The sequence below is a fragment of the Corylus avellana genome, chromosome 8 (assembly GCF_965113065.1).
Source record: "Corylus avellana chromosome 8, dhCorAvel1.hap1.2, whole genome shotgun sequence".
Taxonomy (NCBI): Eukaryota; Viridiplantae; Streptophyta; class Magnoliopsida; order Fagales; family Betulaceae; genus Corylus; species Corylus avellana.
In genome coordinates, this window is record NC_142497.1 from 9,779,068 (window position 1) to 9,797,838 (window position 18,771).

Below are 18,771 nucleotides of genomic sequence, written 5' to 3' on the forward strand. Positions count from 1 at the left end.
ATTTTTGTTTTTGTAAAAGGGAAATGATTAACTTATTTAGTAATACAAAGTTAGTAACATATATATTAACTAACAAGTATGTATATTATATATTCATATATATAATCGTCATACAAATATTAAGTAACATATAATTTTTTCTTTGTCAAAATAACCTATAGTTGATTATACTAAGTTAGTAATTTAATATATATTAACTTGGCTAATATGTTAGTTTATTAACTAACTAGTTACTAATTAGTATGTTAATAATAATATATAACACACATGTATAATAAAATAAATAATATACATAGAAGTATTGAGAAACATGTACTTAATTATATTTACTTAATATATATTGATTAACTAGATGATATGTTCATTTATGAACTAACTAGTTAGTATGTCAACTAATACATATACATAAATATTAAATAATTCATATAACATATATTATTTAATTACTAACATATATATATATATATATATATATATATATGAACGAGCTAACGAGTCGTGCTAACAAGCCGGTTAAAGTCTTAAACGAGTCGAGCTCACGAGTCCCCATCGAGTTTGATTGAGCGAGTCGAGTATGTATCACTAACTAATCAAGTGGGTTTTAACAGTAATGAGCGGGCTTGTACAATGTCGAGCTCTAGTTCAGGTCAAGCTTAACCGAGCGGGTATCGAGCGAGCTGTCGAGTTGTATTAGATCGCTTACACCCCTCCTGCTATAACGAAACACAACTCATCGTTGTAAGTTGTACTAGAGAATTCTACGAGGGTCCATCTAACTAAAAAGGGCTGCTAAAACCTTTGGACCACATTTTGGGCAAAGGGGATGTGTGACCTGTTCTCTGGGCGAGCACTCGTTCCCTAGGGCAAGCGTTTGGCTAGGGAGCTATGGTTCAGCCAAAAGCCTTTAAAATGGGTCTTAGGCTTCTATCTAAAGCTATTGGTTGGTATTTCTCTTCCTAGACTCAAAATAAACACAAATACCACAAGAAAACACAACACAAAGAATCAAAGAGGTGTTTAAAAGCCTTTGAAAACATTTCTTCCTCTTCTTAAGAAATAGGCACTTTCAAGTGCAAAACATAATGTCAAGCAACTTCAAAGAAAACAAAGGTGGGTTGAAAGCTTTTCAAAAGCATTTCTAATAGAGTGGGTATCATAACTTCTTTAAAATCATAACATTAAGAGAGTAAAAACAACACTTGGGAAAGCTTAAAAGTTCTAGATATTACCAACTAAGCTAGCAACAAAACACAAAAAGGGTGTAAGGGGTTACTGATAAGTGCTAAAATATACATATTTTAGCCCTTTAATTTAAATATGTTAGGCTCTTCGTTTTGTTATTATTTGATGTTTTACTTTATTTTTGTGTTTTCTTATGTTTTTAGGGTTTTTGAAGAAAGCTAGTGTTTCTAGCAAGCTTTAGACTTAAAAGACAAATTAGGAAAAAGTTGTAAGCCACAGGATCGATCGCAGCCTAATCTAGGCTCGAGCGCAAGACAGCCAGGGCTGAGCGCACCAGCGCTCGATCACATATAAAACTAGGCATGATTGCAGGATGCACACGAGCGCCCAACACAAGGATCTAGCGCACTTGCGTGGTCCAGATGCAAAAAGAGTCCTTTTCCACTTCAATTTAGGTTTACTTTATCCTACTTGTACTAGGAAATAAACCTACGATTTTACTAGGTTCTCTAGGGCTTCTAGGGTATTTCAAAGCCTATAAATAAACCTCTAAGCCTCTAAAAAAAAGTTTGGAGAAACAGACACAAGCTCCAAAAAAAGAACTGAAGGCTAGATCAAGAGGAGTTTGGGTTTTTCTTCTCTTCCACCTTTTATTTTTGTTATGCAGTTAGTATTTTACTTAGTGCTAGATTGAAGCCCTAATCATGTTTGTTTAGGATTACAATATTGGCCCCTTTGCTACAATTATCTTTTGGATGTTTAATTTGATTAATTCATGTTTACTTGAATTCTTCATATGAATATGTTTGATCATATGCATGTGTTTGGATTTATGCTATTTAAGTCAATTTAGATGACCGAGTCCTAGGCTTAATAAAGTGACAAAAGAACCCAATCATAGATTCTTGGGTTAATCAACCTGGGGAACCAGGAGTAAATACCATGCCCTAAGCCTGTGTGATTGTCGATTTCCATAGATCTATGCTTCCTTAGAAAACAACTTAGTAGATACCATGCTAAGCCCTTTGGGAAAGAAAAGAACTAGAGTAGATACCATACCTAGTTCGTTATTTAGGAAAATTAATAGCTCAAGGAGTAGATATCATGCCCTTAGGTTGACAAACATTGGATATTTAGATATAATTGAAATATTGGCATATTGTTAATCTTATTTAAGCATTGTTAGAGGTGGATTTCAAAAGCTTAATCATTTTTAGTTTTAGTATTTCTTTTATTTTATTTCTTTAATAATATTTAATCTGTGACAATTGTTTTAAACCCATTAATTAAATAGGAAATTACATTCTAAGCATAATTTACCAATCCTTGTGGGAATGATCTCGTATTTGCCTGCTATACTATCGTTTGATCTTGTGCACTTGTGAGTAAAATGTACCAAATACTGCCTATTAATTTAGGTAGTATTTGGCATAACAGTTACCTCAACAAGCAAGTCTCCCAAGAGTGCTCCTTTCTCCAAGGTTACTCACAAAGCTCACACAAACTCAAATGATAAAGTGATAGGGTTTCTATAAGGCTCAAGGGGCAGAATGAAGACTGGGGTCGAATAGGGGTGGGGTATTTATAGGGGAAGGAAGCTGAGGGCAAAATGGGCATTTTGTCAAAAAGAAACGAGCGCTCGTGTACTGTTTACAAAAGCCAAAAATGCTTTTCAGGCGTGCTTTTTGGGTATTAACCAAGGGTCTAAAAATGGTCAACGAGCGCTCGTGTATACTATTTATACGAGCACTCGTGCACTGTTCACAAATGGCCAAAGTGTTCAGAGTACGATTTCACGAGGGTGGCGTGAGGTTCAGACAAGCGCTTGGTGTGGTCCCTGGACGAGCGCTCGTCCAATGAAGGTGGTCTTGGGCTTTTGCTTGCAAAAAGGCCCTAAAGGCTTTGGCCCATCAAAGAAGGCTTAGGGTTTTTTGTTTTGGGCCGATTTAAAAGGCTATTAATTTGTTGAGTAAGAAGTTAAAACGATTTAAAAAGTCAGGGTATTACATACAGCCAAGGAGCAATCCCTACAAGAAGCTCTGAAAGAACAGTTGCTTATGGAGGAGGTCTTATAGAAGCAAAAGTTTAGAGTACTCTAGCTTACCTGCACTTATATTAATACAAAATTTTTTCATGCTTCCACTACTTGCCGTAGAAGGTATAGTTCTATTTATTTTCTAAAAGCTTCTAATGGTAGTGTTTTGAATAGTAGAGACAGCATTGGTAATTATATGGTGAATCACTATAAGAATTTGTTCACTACTACTGCTCCAGTTTTGGATGACTCTCTTAGTGACTTGGTTGATGTGGTTGTCACTAATGAGGATAATTCTATTCTTTGCTCCATCTCTGATAAGGTTGAGATTTATCAGACTATCATTAGTCTAGGTCTTAACAAGGCCCCTGGCCTTGATGGTAGACAAGTTTATTCTACAAAACCTACTGGAATATTGTAAAGCATCAGGTTGTTGCTTCTGTGCAATCTTTCTTTCGAGGTGGTTACATGTTAAAGGCATTCAATCATACTAATATTGCTCCCATCCCCAAGATTGATAATCCTTCTCAGATGAATCATTTCCGACCTATTAGTCCCACTAATTTTAACTACAAAATCATTTCTAAGATTTTTTCCAACTGATTCAAACCTCATCTCCAAAAAATTATCTCGCCCACTCAATCAGCTTTCCTAAAAGGCATATCCATACATGACAATAATGTTCTTGCTCATGAAATCTTTCACACCATGAAGCATAAACAAGGCAATGGAGGTCTTATGGCCTTAAAATTGGATATTGAGAAGGCTTCTGACTCTATGGAATGGGATTTCCTATTGAAAATTCTTAGTCTTTTGGGATTTAATTCTAAGTGAATTGGTTGGATTCAACAATGCATCACCACTTCCTTCTCTATTTTGTTGGATGGCTCTTCTTATGGTATTTTTTATCCTACTCGTGGTCTTAGACAAAGTGATCCCCTTTCTCATTTTGTTTTCATTCTTGGGTCTGAAATTTTGTTTAGGCTTATCTTGAAGGAAGAACTTCTTAGGAATTTACATGGCATCAAAATAACTAGACAAAGTCCTCCTATTTCTCTCTTCTATTTCCAGATGACTTGATATTTTTTCTAAAGCCAAGGATAGAGAAGCCAATGCTATTTTATACTATCTTTCTACTTATTTGTATTGGTTCGGATAAAAGATTAACCTTTCCAAATCCTCCTAGTTTCTTAGCAAGAATTGTAAGTCTTCTACCATTAGTGTTATGAAAAGCATTCTGAATATTTCCCTAATCCCCTCTAAGACAAAATCTCTTGGCATCCCTCCCTTTTTTCATAAGAGTAAAAAGCTTACTTTTGTTGACATAAAAAATAGGGGTAATTACCTTTTCCACCCCATCAACTACAACGCATTATCACTTTGCCCCCAATGAATTGACAATCCTATTGCCCGACCTCATCAAACTACCATTTTGTGCCCAAAACCTCATTTCCGTCAATCAAAGGCGTTAACTCAGAAGGTCAAAGTGACAATGCGTTGCAGTTTAAGGGAGCAAAGTGACAATGCGTTGTAGTTTAAGGGAGCAAAGTGACAATGCGTTGCAATTCATGGGGGCAAAGTGACGGGTTGACCGTTTGAATTAACGTCTTTGACTGACGAAATTGGGGTTTGGGGCACAAAATGGTAGTTTGATGGGGTCGGGTAGTAGGGTTTTCCATTTATGGGGGCAAAATGACAATGTGTTGTAGTTGATAGGGGGAAAAGGTAATTACCCCTAAAAATTAAAATTTTGTCCAAAGTTTCTTGTTGGAGAACTCCTTTCTCAAGCTGCTAGGACCAACCTCATCAAGTTTGTGGCCAATTCCATTCCTTCATATATTATGTCCATATTTTTGTTGCCTAACGGTTTTTGCATGGAGCTGAATGCTATTTTGAGGAAATTCTGGTGGGGCCACAATCTCACCTTATTGGCTTGGGATAACATTTGTAAGCCTAAGTCTTTGGGAGGACTGGGAATTAGATCCATGGATTTCATGAACCAATCTTTGCTTGCTCGATTGGGCTGGAAACTAACTTCTAAGCAACCTCTACTTTGGGTGGCTGCACTTACGGGTAAATACCTTAAGGAAGGCTCTAAATTTCATAACACCACTTTCAATCCCACTTTCTCATGGATGTGGAAAGGCTTGTTAAATGCTTCAGATGTGGTTGAGAAAGGGGCTTGTTTAGCAATCGCTAATGGTCAACATGTGAACATCTGGACCTCTCTTTGGGTCCCCACTTGTTCTTCTTTCAAACCAAAACCCAATCCAAATCTGGTTGGCTTCCTTGGTTACCATGTAGAGGAGCTGATTGATCATATCAAGAAAGGCTGAAATGTCTCATTGTTGCATGATCTTTTTGATATAGATTATGTTACTCAGATTCGAAAAAATTCATATTCCACAGCTGATGCATAATGATGGATGGATTTGGACTCCTGCTTAATCTAGGCAATTTTCGGCTAAGTAAGCTCATGAAATTGTTTCTATTACTTCCCATAGCAAGACTTCTCCTTTTTCTCCTAAAATCTGGAATTGCCGATGGGGCCTCAAGCTTCAACACAGATTGAAGCATCTTCTTTAGAAGATATCTTGGAACTTATGGCCTGTTAGAGGCTTAGAGCTAATATTGCTCGTTTTATTCTTTCTAATGATCAAGCTGCCTAGGTATGTCCCTTTTGTAAAGATGCTCAAGAAACTATTTCTCATGTTTTTCTTGACTATTCTTTTGCTAGACTTTTGTGGAATAGCTCCTCTTGGCCTCTCTTTTCTAAATCTTTCAACAAAAATTAGCTATTCCAACTCATGAGATTCGACAATTTCAACTTCTTGCAGCCATCACTCTTGACCACATTTGGTATGTGAGAAATCAATTGGTGCACAATGATGTTCAACCAATTTTTGCTAAGTCTCTTCAACAAATTTTGATTGATGTGAAGAATCATAATCACCCTTAGGCCGATGCTTAGTTATCTTCTCTTTGGAGTCCTCCTCTTCCGGGAACTGTCAAACCCAACTTTGATGTTACGGTGAGGTCTTATTTTGCTATTGCTGCCATGGTCCTTGGTAATTCTAATGGTAATATCATACATGCAATTACTAAATGCCTCGCTTCCACAGATGCTGCCTTAGGTGAGGCTCAAGCGGCTCTTTTAGCTATCCAATCAGCAACTTCCCTTGGGGTGTACTCTCTCATTCTAAAAGGGGATGCCATTAACATCATTCTTGCCATTCAAGAGCCGGATCTCTTCAAGGATTGGAACTTTGCTTCTATTATTTCTGATATCAACTTTTTCTTGCTCTCTTTTAATAGTTGGAAAGTTAGAAAAGTTTTTAGAAGTGCTAATGTTAGAGCACACTTGTTTAGCTAGATGGGTTGCTTCCAACCTAATGTTCTTACTTCCATTTGGAACAAGAATGGGAAAAACCCTACCTTGTAGCACTTTCCTCATTTGCTTAGAAAAAAAAAAATTGATTACTACATAATTTCTCTACTTCTTATGTACATCACTTGTCTCATCGGTATATCATATAAAATTGTCGTATTAATTATAATTCAAAATATACCATCCAATATAAATATGTATAACAAATGTGTAATGGGTGTGAGGGCTTCTGCTTCCTATTATGGCGTCTTTAATTTGATCTATGGTCTTGTCCTCTTTTGTCAATTGGAAATGCAAGAGTATTTCTTCTAATTAATGTCCCAATATGTTTATCCTCAAGGGTTAGCCAATATTGCCCTTAATAGTTTTGTGTAAATAAAGGACATGAAGAAATCCTCTATTGCCAATTTTTTCCTTGAGGATTGATTTGGACACATGAGGAAGAACCCGGGGGAGAGAGAAATGGGGCAAAAGATTCTTGTCACCTAAACTAATTCTCCAAAAGAAATTAAAAAAAAAAAAAAAAAAACATTGACCCAAACAAAAATCTAGATTAACGGGAACCAAGACTATACTAGATTAGCAAGAAAGGTTAAACATTGTCCTAAAAGGTTAATTTTGTGTCCATTAGTGGGCCATATTTCTTCATGCTATCCAATTAAAATTGTTTCCTCCGAGAACGACACGTTAAAACACAAACGATTCAAGTAGGGGAGACAGTTTGTATTTGTGTATCAAATTCAAATCATGTGAATGAAGATGAAATCCACATTGAGGTAGTTAATTCTTAAGGAGCTTATAGATGCTAAATCTCACATGGGTTCATCACTAAGACCGAACCTTACAAGTAACTTTAGGAAGCTCCAATTATAATTTGAATAGGTTTTTTTTTTTTTTTTTTTTTTTTTTTTTTTCAGTGATAGCTTTTTTCTCGACTCGTCACATTCATACTTTTCCCCTCTATTAGAACATAGCTTTTTTAAACCTGGACTACATTTAAAAGCCTACTCTAAACTTTGTGTGAGACAAGTTTAAGCTATAACATAACTAAGAAGTAGCAAAGAGGACTCAAATGGTGTCATAGATGGCTTTGCAGCAGCCCAAGAGATATGTCATGATCTTTTGATGTGATGGAAAAATGAAAATAGAACAACTCATTAGGTTGCAGCCACAAAAGCATGATACGGTGGTAAAGATGGGTTCTTTCCACTCTCCTATATGCATGAGATATGCATGTGCATGTGGTTTTTAAACCTTGTGCCATGCCAAGGGACAAAAAGAGCGATAAAAATGGAGAATTTCAGGAAAATGGTTTTGTGGTTGATGGCCATTATGATGGGTACGTTTTTGGTGGAGTGCAGAGACAATGTGCTGCATAGGGTTGGAGGAGGAAGATATACATGGGCACCTAACATTAACTTCGCGGAATGGTCGAGCCACGAGCAATTCTATGTCGGTGATTGGCTCTGTAAGTTCCTCCTTTTTTTTTTATATATCTTTTTAATAAGTATTTGTCTCAAAGTTATGTCCAACAATAACTCCATATATCTTTCCATTTTTAAGATTTCGGGTTTGACAAGCACACCTATGATGTTTTGGAGGTGAACAAGACAAGCTACGAGAATTGCATTGACAAAAACTTCATAAAGAATATTACACAGGGTGGTCGTGACGTCTTTAATCTCACAAATGCAAAGCCATATTACTTCCTCAGCAGCAAAGGCCACTGCTCTAAGGGAATGAAAGTCGCTGTCTATGTCCATGATTACACATCCCCACTGGCGGCACCATTTCTGGTCTACAATGGTTTCGCAACGGACACCTGCGGCCAGATGATCCAACTTGTGATGCTTGGAACATCTTTAGCCTGGACCTTTCTCCTCAACTACATCTGACTTTGGACCTTTCTCCTCAACTACATCTGACTTTAAACTATCTCCAAGATGGGATAACTTGTGATGCTTGGAACAGCTTTAGCCTGGAACTCTCTCCTCAACTACATCTGAACAACGTACGAACTTTTGCAGTCAAGGTCATCATATATAGAGTTCACCTAACAGGAACGAGTCTCATGGGACCCTGCATTAAAGTTCCTAGAAAAAAAAATAAAAAAAATTCTTTGAAAAAACTTCTTCCAAACTCGGTCTATAAAAATAACGTGTCCTCAAATATGTTAAAAACACAAATTTAATAACAAGGACAAAATTAAAATAAATATTATAAAACACTCATGTTCATCTCAACTGCTACTAAAAAAAGACGTCATTTTTATAAATTAGGTTAGAAAAAGTTCCTACAACCCAATTTAGAGGAAAACTATTTTCAAAAAAATAAAACCATAACCAAAACAAGCTACAAGCATCTTACAAATCCCTAAAAACATTTGACATAGCCAACAGTGAAATTACCAAATTGCCTACCAAATCAAAGTCCTTTCATAACTAGATCCATAATTACAAGAAAGCCATCAGTAACTCCAGCATTTCAGCATGTTAGTAAAGGCATGTCAAAAAGATGGCCACAAAACAGGTAGGCAGCAGCATGCAAGAGTACAACTTACAACAAGATGCCTGTGACAGGCCTACACATAGAACTACTAAGTTACCAAAAGGGTTCAAGTTACTGCTTGGTCCAACGCCTTCAGCAAAGTAAGGCCACACCAAATAACTTCAGCTATATACAGACCATTTGTTCAAAATACACCATCTAACACATGTAGAGGATGCAATCCTCAACAGAAAAACATGGAGTTGCACACATTCTCATTTAATCTGGGCAGCTGCGGGACAGGGACAGCTCCAGCAGATGTCAAACCACCATGGCTTGAGGATGTCTCAGATGTGTCTTCAAATTTCACAAACTGTCCGATTTGGGTGGCTGCCAAGTGGGCGTAGCATATTGGAGCAACTGCAAAGAGAGATTGAGGTAGAGAAATTTTAGAAATATTTGATGTTTAATTGCACTGTAAAAGTAAGCTGCAGGTTTAAGCAACCAAGTAGAATATTGTGATGTAGTAAGATCAATAGGCCAATTATACTACAGTAAGTAGAGGCTTCCTGGTCTTGTGTAATATTATTTTAGTAGATTGCATCAGCAATGACCAGTGATCCTTGAAGAGCAAACCAACCAACCACAAATTGCATCATGGTAAACATGAAATTACCTACAGAGACGGCAGTTGTGCTTCGCTGGTACCTGCATTAACAACGAATAGAATTCAAAACAATTGTAACAGCTAACCCTAGCTCCAAAGGAATTATTGAAGTAATCTTAAGGCCCAATATCTACTCACACATATGACAGTGAATGCACAAGTTCTTGTAGATCATCTGCAGAAAAGCCAACCTCGTCATACAGCACATGGTAATGTGTTGGCCTTGTGGTCCCCTGGGCAGCAAAAGATTGAAATGGGTAGCAAAATCAGTATATCTATCTACTTCTTGCAGAAATCCTTAGATTTGCAAGTGATTCATTTTTAAGAACACACCAAGACATCAAAGATAACACACTGGGACATTTAGAAAATAATCCTAGAAATCAAAATATAACAAATTGATACATACAATCATTCCAGCATGAGCACAAAGATAGAAATCGTTGTTTCGTGGATGACAGACTTTGTTGTCTATAATTGTTCCTGCCAAAATAAAAAAGGAAAAGAAAGAGGGATCTGAAACTTGTCCAATGCCATAATAGAAAAATCTGCAAAACTTACGGGATTTCTTACCAGGTGGAACATTATCAGGAGAACCAGGCTGGAAAAATTTTGTGTGGTGGTTTTTCTGTGCAACAATAACCACAAACTTGGGGCACCATTTCTCGTCAAGAAATTTGCACGCCTAGAAATATTAACAAACGTAAAGTATATCCCATTTCCAAAATACGCAGAGGAATCACAGCTTTTAAATATATAATTGCAGAGCATTGGCTGGGTTAAAGAACCTCAATGATTTGATCCAGTTCAATGTTCAAAACTTGGTTGAATTGTGACTCGCTGACTCCATCCCTAAAATCCAGTAAATAACCAATTAAGAGAAGCATTACTGAAGCAAAAATAGCACTGTAAATGAACAGCAGCATATAACCACCACCACTAACATGTTTCACATCTTCTACTTTGATATGCTTATAACATGCCAAAACACCATCTCCCACCCCACCCCCCCCCAAAAAAAAAAACACCCAAAGATCCGCTGCATGGAATTTTAAGATCATTGACAGACATGGTAAGTTGATTGAATTTAATTAATTGATGAGCACACAGAGCATAGGCAAAACAAACGCTATAGACTGATTCTTGCAAGGATCAGAGCCACAACCAAGACGATTTTCATGTTGATCACATTAACCATATGCAACTAAAATGCCAAAATTTATTCACAATATAATATAGTGCATACATTCCCACTAGACAATTCAAAGAAGCATTATACTATCCATAATTGGGAGAAAAACAGAAGATAAAAAAAGATTTAACACCTAACCCATGTGTATCACTATTCTTTTCTAAACTTGTTTGCTTCAATTATCATTCTTTCTTTAAATTATATCTGAGTGCTTTTTGTACCCAAAATCATAAACAAATGAAAATTGCATCCACATGGAACCAATTTCACATGCTCCATTGCTTGATATTTTCATCCAATTTCCATTTTTATTTCTGAACTGATTCTTTTTTTCTTTTTCTTTTTTTTTTTTTCTTAAAAAGAATTAAAACCTTTGTTTTGGACCAATGCAAGTACTACTTCCAAATGACAATTGAGGACAGATGTTAGTATAAACAGAAAACATTGGAGTAACGTTTACCTTAGCAATCTAAAGGAAAGACATACCTGAATATAATGATCTGATCAGGTTTCCTTTTCCCTGAACTCGTATAGAAGTCCAGCAAAAGCTCCCTGAAATTGCAGAAATGCATCACATGGGAAGTCCAGAAAAGCAAAGCTCAATTTGAAGAAGTACAACCATAGAAAAGGGGGAAAGGAGTTTCCATCAGAAGTCGCTTAAACTTTTTAGGCGAGGAATCAGCAGGAACTTTTCCTTTTATTGAGTTCACTTTACATTTTATCTTTTTGAAGTATTTAATTGTCACTTGACTATCCAAAGAAGCATTATACTATCCGCAGCCCCAACCTTCAGAACTTGAGCAAAAGCCCAAGGACAAAGTCAGCAGGAACTGATCATGCAAAAGAGTACACCTAAATATGCTCATGAAAACCCACCTAAATATGCCTTCATCTTCGGTATCAGACACACGCTTAAATAACGAATCTATCATTTCAACCTTTGGAGACTGTGTCCGAACAGAGGCCCTATATTTAGAAATCAATGGCCACTGCCTTGAGCTAACCACCTGTGAGTTTCAGCAAAATGAATCTTAGATAAGAACTTTTTTAAAATTAAACTAGAAGTTGATAAAGAGTATATAAAGTAGTTCAATAGTAACTTTAAGTAAACAGACAAAACAGAAAAGTGCAAAATAAGAATTACCGCAGCAATAGATGGTATGTCAGACTGTCCAGGAGAGCCATGTGACACATCCATCCCAAGTATGATGGTGGGAGCCTTGGAAACTATAGGAATAGAGGGAGAGTGTTCAACTGCCAGTATTGAATTCAAACCGCCCAGCTGCAACATCAAAAAGTAAATTAAACAAGTTTGGCAATACAATAACACCAAAGCCTTGTATCCCAACAAATAATATGCAACAAGAAGCAGAAAAGCCAAAAAGGGAAACAGAGGTAGTGCAGTTAAACTACACTCATCACAGTAGCTCACCTTTGCATTAATCTTCAAGAGAACATTAGTAAGATACTGGTCATTAACCCTTTGAGGAGCCATGCATTGAGTTACTATTCCATACTCAGCAAGATTCTTTCGCTTCCATGGACCTTGGAGATGCAACATATTTCATTTAGCAGTCACTTTGTAAACATAATTAACATTGTCAGTAAAGAATGGATCAAATCAGTCTCTACCATAAAGATCAGAGTTTTTCCTCTCAGGAAGCAAGCAAAGAAGAAACTGTGGAGCACCAGGAAGCTTTGACTGAATATCCTCAAACATCTTCTCTACTCTCACCATAGGTGGAGCACGTCTAGTCTGAGGATTCTCTTGAAACACATCGAATGGAGGCTCTATATGCTACAGAAACACAGGAAAAAGAACTGTCAGTCACTAGACAAAACATTGTAGTACTCATATCATGACCTAACGTACAATTCCTTTCAACTCTCCACATTTAGTCAAATCTCGTATAAGTCCTTGTATATCACAACGCGCTGAGAAGTTAACAACAGCCCATCGTTCTATCTTTGTTGGCTGCACCAATTTCTACAGAAGCAGTTGAAAATACTGTGAGAATTACTGAACTGAAATCACAAGTAGAAAAAACAATAAAAACAATAAATACCTTATTATTGAAATTCCATCTACCATTCCTAGGAAAAAAGTCCTCCCCGTTTCCCACTTTCAACTGTTGAGTAAACAAAAACAACAATTAGTCTGAAGAGCTAATTTGATTCCATGGTAATAATGCTTTATCAAAATCAATCCAAAGGTTACATTTAGACAAACTGAAATGCCACTTTATTATGACAAATAAGAAGTACCCTAGGTGCTGGCAGAACACGGCCTTCCACTTGAGTGAAGCTGTTACTGATTTTAACACCGCTTGAACATAGCATCGGTTCAGAATCATAATTGTTGGTTTTCAAAGCCTACAACAGAACACAAGAACTAGAAACTTAACGGGAAAAAAAATGACAATAGGAATAACATCCTTCCAAAGTTCAGCAGAGACACCTACATCAGACAAAACCTTCATCCTCTCATTTGGCTTTTGCCTAGATTTTTCCACAAGTGAAGCTCTTTGAAGAGTGGATAGAGATTTTGTATAACGTTGCAAGGACACCAAGGAACACAGCTGAAAAGAAAAATGAAACAGAAAACCTTGTAGATAAGATGAATGCATTGTTAATACAGTATTTAATTAAGCAGATATAACCCATCACTTCACCTCAAGAGGTAAATAAGTTGGGCGTTTTGGCTTCCCGACATTGATACATGGAAGATCTCCAGAATAACGCAATTCTATACCACGATGATTAACAAAATAATCATAAACAGTCACTTCCACCTGACTTTCACCATCCACATCATTTCCAGTTCTCTGCTTCAGTGTAAAGCTACAACACACAAGCATAACAATTATTCAAAATGCATTACTTATTAAGAGTAAGTCAGTTTATAATTAGGTGCAAGACCAGTCTCAACACAACCAAAGGAAAAGTAAAAATGATGACATGACAGAAATTATACGTCTGCTCTTTGCATGGTTTCTCACTTAAGCCAGTTATCTTGAACTCAAGATTCGAGGGACTAGCTTTAATCCTCAGATTTTTGAGGACTCGCTTAGCCTGTCAACAGAAACAAAAACAGATGTATAAATGGGTAAAAGAACCAAGTAGATAAATAAAAGAAAGATGCAGACTTAATTACCTTTGACCAATCAAGTGAAAATGGATCCCTCACATTCTGATTGGAAATTAAAAAATCCACCACAGGCCCAGGCTGTATGATCATGGTAGTAGATACATCTGGATAGAAAGGCAAAAGAACAAGTAATACAAAGAATAAGTTCAGAGACGAATAAATATAGAACAAATTTGTAAAAGATCTTACCAATGTTCAGAGATAAGCCTCCCTGGGTGGTTCTAAAACTTGAATGAAACCCTCTGCAGCCAAGAACACCACCACCAACCTCTGCAAAATTTTTTGGATCATTGTGAAAAAAAGATTGGCGAACAAGGAGGCAGCCCCTGCAACAGTCACAAAATCGTTAATTATTTAATGGATCAAAATTGAGCTACATAGAAAGCTAGTGAAAATTAAAAACGAACTAATCAAATATAGTTCACTCACTGCTTAGCAGCATGCTGCCTCAATATAATATCCAGCACTCTTAGGGCTTCTTGGGAGTTCTCTGATTCCTGACCCCGTAGTGCATTTGCAATGGCATTCATGGGAATTTTCGCAGCAAAGCTAATCTCCACTTTAAATGTCTTGGAGTTATATGGTCGCCGCATTCTCTTGCGATCACTCTCATTTGGACTTCCATTGACATCAGGGCTACGATTTCCATTGTTTCTACACAGAAATTAGGTTTGCTAGAAATTAGAGATAAATTGACAATAATACAGAATACCTAGAATAAATGAATCACAAACCCTGATGGTATACCTGTTGGATTGGACATCCTCAAGCACAACAGTAAACTCAAGTTTATTGCGGGGAAGTGATCCAACAGTGAACAAACTCTTCTCCCCATCATAAGCAAAGTCCTTCCCAGATAATTCACTATCATAAGTCTCCTTCACCCTATCAATCACCTTTCTTCCAACACCTTTACCTTCGACAGGGCGCCCATCTTCGTAAGTCACAGAAACCTGTTTGAAAGATAACAAGGAAGTTTAATTTAATAAAGATTAAGTTGAGAAACTCTACACTTTCCTGGAGACTCAAATACAGCAACATAAACTATAATGGAAGAAATGGCCCTCAATGAAAGGAGTGTTATATGAGAGAAATACAGAAACATACACTATAATGGAAGAAATGGCCCTCAACATTTGAGACCATAACTTTAAAATGATTTGTAACCAGAGGTATCTTTTGCCCTTTGCTTCCAAGACCCCGTCTCGCTATAGGAGTTCGTAGAACCTTTTTCTTAACTGGTTCACCAAGGGGTTCTGGTTCCGCACGCAATGGAACAACATCTGGTGGGATAACAGGGGGAGGAGGTGGCAATGCTTCCTGTGCGCTGCCGTTACCGTTACCATCTGCTGTACCGTTACCGTCTTGCTCAAATGAATCCATAACCCAAGTAGAATGCAAATACCTCAGAAATCCTAAATGCACTGTCACGAGAGGTTACAAGTCAAAGCAAGTTCCAATAACTCATGTGAAGAAACTTAATAGCTCATCAAATTATCTGGAGAACCTCAGGCTTAAATAGAGAGGTAAATGAAACATGGGAACCACCCAGGCTATCCAAAATGACCATTACGCACTCAATAAGTTATAGCTTCAATATGAGCAATGAATTGTCCTTGAAGGCACACAGATTTTCTAGCCCAAAAAAGATACGTAAACTGAATTGAGAACAGACAATCTTAATAAAACTAAACACATCACCGGCTACTACAGCATATTTACATAACAACGCAGATTCCGAGACTTAAAAAAGACCCTCAATGGTACTCAAATATCCAAAAATTTGATACACATGAAAGATTATCTTGTCCGTCAGAAAAGACGGCACAAAACAACCAATGGAGAACTTGGTACTTAAAATTTTAGGAAATGAAATTATTACTCCTACAGGATCATCAGAGCCCTTTGCTTCAAATAAATCGAATAAAAAAGGTTAGGGGAGTAGGACCATTTCACTGCATGGCAAGAAAAATATTCAAACAAACAGAGACCCCTAAAGGTAATAAAAATAATAATAATAATAATAATTTAAAAATAAAAAATAAAAAACAGAGCTTGTACACCTAGAAAAACCAAAAATTCTCATCGATTTAAGAACAAAAAATTAAAAGGATAAAATAACAAAAAGGCAACGCACGCTAAAATTGCAGATCGCAAAGCTACAAAAACCGCCTAAATAACCAGACAACCAAGCAAGTGCCTATTTATTTCCGACACTAAACCAGAAGAATGCATTTTAAAACACGTAAGCCTACTGTAAGACGAGCTTTGAGAAAGCTTCAACAGGAACAAAAAAAAATAAAAAAATAAGGCAGATTTGTAAAACACGCATCTATGGAAAGATTACTAGGGAAAACCCTGAAGAGTGACGAAAAACAGAAACCTGAGGACTGTAAACCCCACGTCAGAAAAAGCGAGTGCTTAAGCCATCAAAGCTGAAAAAACACAACAGAAACGAAAATGTGAAAAAATCATGCAACGCCAGAGAAAACTCTTGAAATTCCAACATCCAAACAAAAAAATTACTAATAAACAAACCTAGACCACAAAACCAAAGTACAGAAAAAATAAATAAAATTTTTGCGAGGCAAAAAAAAAAGGCCATGCAAAACTAACCCATGAAAAAACAAAAAAAAACAAAACAAAACAAAATCAGTTACAGGTTTCCTAACACATAAACAAACAGAGATAACAAAAACGCTTTCAAGAAGCAATTTTGAGAACAGGCATGCAAGCAAGACTAACATACATTCACAGGGCAAATTACCCAAAAGTACATATAAACTTCTGCTGAGGGAGAATCCAGTAACACTGCAAGCAAGAGAAAGCAAAAAAGCACAGATCGAGCTTCAGAACGGGAAATACCCTAACCAAACACTCTTAAAGAAAAGAAAGCACAACAACAACATTGCGGTACCAAGTTCAGAACACAAAAATTCACTTTCAAACAGCACAAAACAACAAAGACCCACGACAGAGCGGGAAACCCTCAGCTTAACAACATAAAGAAAAAAAACCCAGAGCCTAAAAAATAAAGAAAAAAAAATAAAAAATAAAAAACCCTCAAAGCAGAAACAGAGAAAACAGTCACAGATCGAGCTCACACACAGGAAATGCCTAAAATACCCCACCCCAACAAAGCCAGCATTACAGATATTAAACCAGAAAACACCCTAAACACTCTGAAAACAGTATCGGAGACCAAAATCGGCCGTTGAAAACTTGAAATGAACCAGCGCCGGCTAAGCGGCGAAACACAAGTACCTGAAAGAGTGAAGAAAAACGCTTGCAGAAACGTTTCACTCTCTCCGTCACTCAGAAAGTCGCCGATATCTGCGCCAGGAGTGGAAGCCCCACGCCCTTTTGTCTCTCCGTCAAGTTCAAAGCTTCTCTGGATGATGATGACGCTTCTTATAACCGAATGTTGCGGTAACGGACGGCTCAGATTTGCTCGGTTTCCGCATTGACGATGGATGATGGGTCCCTTTTGCTCCGTACTCGGTGTATTTAATTACGTAGGGTACCCCAACCGCACGCCCAAGGGGAAATGCCGAAATGGGTTGTGTCACGCTCTCTGTACAGTAAGTACACTGTTGCTCCCCGAACGATATGTTTTCATCTTGACGGTTTTGCCACTGCTTAATTCTCAAATTTACGGGGGTGTCCTCTTGCTTTGCAACGCAGGGGCTCGGTGTTCGAGTTGAAGGGTAGGGACAGGGATGTAAATTTTGGAAATTTGGGGAATTTAGGGTTTGGTAAACTCAAATTCAAATCTGGGTGAATCATCATACCGTTTGATCGGAAAAGGGTATTGGCTATAAAAGGATATCCAATGGAGTATAGTTATCTATGGAATCTCTATCCTCATTTACAATAAAAACAAAAAAAATCTTTTTTCTTTATTTTGGAATTAAATTATTCAAATTTTATAAAGGTTGATAATAATTATACATGGTAATAAATAAATATTAATATAATGAGTAATGCTTCTTTTCTTTTCTTTTTTAAGATGTCTATATAAAAGGAGGAGGGAGATTTAAACTAATGACTTTCTTTTTATTAGGCGTGGTCCCAGCCGATTGAACTACCTCTTGAAAACAATATAATGAATAATGCTAGAATGAAGACTTTTGTCTCTCCAACGGTAATGTAGTTTTTATTGCTTAATTTTGATCAAATTATAAATTTAAAAGTCGCATTACATTTTGAGGGATAAGAGAGAGATAAAAAAATAATAAAAAAAAAGTCTTATTTTTTAACATTACTCTAATATAATAAAATATGAATTGTTTAGTATCAAAGTAGTGATTATAATTTAAAGACATTTATTCAATATAATATGATAAAAATTCTAGAACATCTATTTTTATTGAATATTGGGGGGGAAAAATGATTACAAGGATTTGGCTAAGAGCATCTCCATCAGAAATAGGTAAAATATCTATTGAAAAAGTATAAATTTTTACTATAATTAATCATTTTTTGATATACACTCCAACGGATTCTTTATTCAACTATTTATTTTATTTAAATATTATTTTGTGTGGGAGAGAATGTGAAAGAAAAATGAGGAGAGAGAGAATAAAAGAAAGAAAATAAGAGACAAAAAATAATAAATACAGTTTATAATATGAATAGTTAATAAGCTAATTAGAGCATATGCAAGAGAATG

The 18,771-nt window shown here is 36.5% G+C and overlaps 2 protein-coding genes across 4 annotated transcripts; one reads left to right on the plus strand and one right to left on the minus strand.

The window, feature by feature from the left end:
- Nucleotides 1–7,895: 7,895 nt before the first annotated feature.
- Nucleotides 7,896–8,692, plus strand: ENODL20 (early nodulin-like protein 20). The gene is made up of 2 exons (XM_059575302.2): nt 7,896–8,073; nt 8,169–8,692. The coding sequence occupies exons 1-2, from the start codon at nt 7,896–7,898 to the stop codon at nt 8,498–8,500; spliced, it is 510 nt and encodes a 169-aa protein (XP_059431285.2). The 3' UTR covers nt 8,501–8,692.
- A 317-nt stretch (nt 8,693–9,009) lies between these two features.
- LOC132163279 (protein argonaute 4) lies at nt 9,010–17,607 on the minus strand. 3 transcript variants are annotated; one of them, XM_088518932.1, is made up of 23 exons: nt 17,364–17,607; nt 16,483–16,534; nt 15,207–15,523; nt 14,847–15,052; nt 14,529–14,753; nt 14,289–14,425; nt 14,106–14,203; nt 13,926–14,023; nt 13,624–13,792; nt 13,414–13,530; nt 13,217–13,324; nt 13,018–13,080; nt 12,825–12,938; nt 12,584–12,749; nt 12,384–12,496; nt 12,096–12,233; nt 11,828–11,958; nt 11,438–11,503; nt 10,548–10,611; nt 10,169–10,444; nt 9,898–9,992; nt 9,769–9,800; nt 9,010–9,512 (listed from the first exon to the last, which is right to left on the minus strand). In XM_088518932.1, exons 3-23 carry the CDS (start codon nt 15,480–15,482, stop codon nt 9,337–9,339), a joined length of 2,868 nt encoding a protein of 955 aa, XP_088375058.1. In that variant the 5' UTR covers nt 15,483–15,523; nt 16,483–16,534; nt 17,364–17,607; the 3' UTR covers nt 9,010–9,336. The 3 variants fall into 3 exon arrangements, with proteins under 3 accessions (XP_088375058.1, XP_059429485.1, XP_088375057.1); XM_059573502.2 differs by lacking the exon at nt 16,483–16,534 and having other exon boundaries at nt 10,169–10,242; nt 10,333–10,444; nt 17,364–17,595; XM_088518931.1 differs by lacking the exon at nt 16,483–16,534.
- Nucleotides 17,608–18,771: the final 1,164 nt, after the last annotated feature.

Excerpts from the sequence above, each read along its gene's own strand:
- LOC132163279 (XM_088518931.1), bottom strand. The coding sequence starts at position 15,482 with ATGGATTCATTTGAGCAAGACGGTAACGGTACAGCAGATGGTAACGGT. Across the intron at positions 14,204-14,288 it reads AGGCTTATCTCTGAACATTG|ATGTATCTACTACCATGATC; the intron begins GTAAGATCTTTT and ends CTTTCTATCCAG. Across the intron at positions 12,234-12,383 it reads TCTTGAAGATTAATGCAAAG|CTGGGCGGTTTGAATTCAAT; the intron begins GTGAGCTACTGT and ends TTGATGTTGCAG.
- ENODL20 (XM_059575302.2), top strand. The coding sequence starts at position 7,896 with ATGGAGAATTTCAGGAAAATGGTTTTGTGGTTGATGGCCATTATGATG. Across the intron at positions 8,074-8,168 it reads CTATGTCGGTGATTGGCTCT|ATTTCGGGTTTGACAAGCAC; the intron begins GTAAGTTCCTCC and ends TCCATTTTTAAG.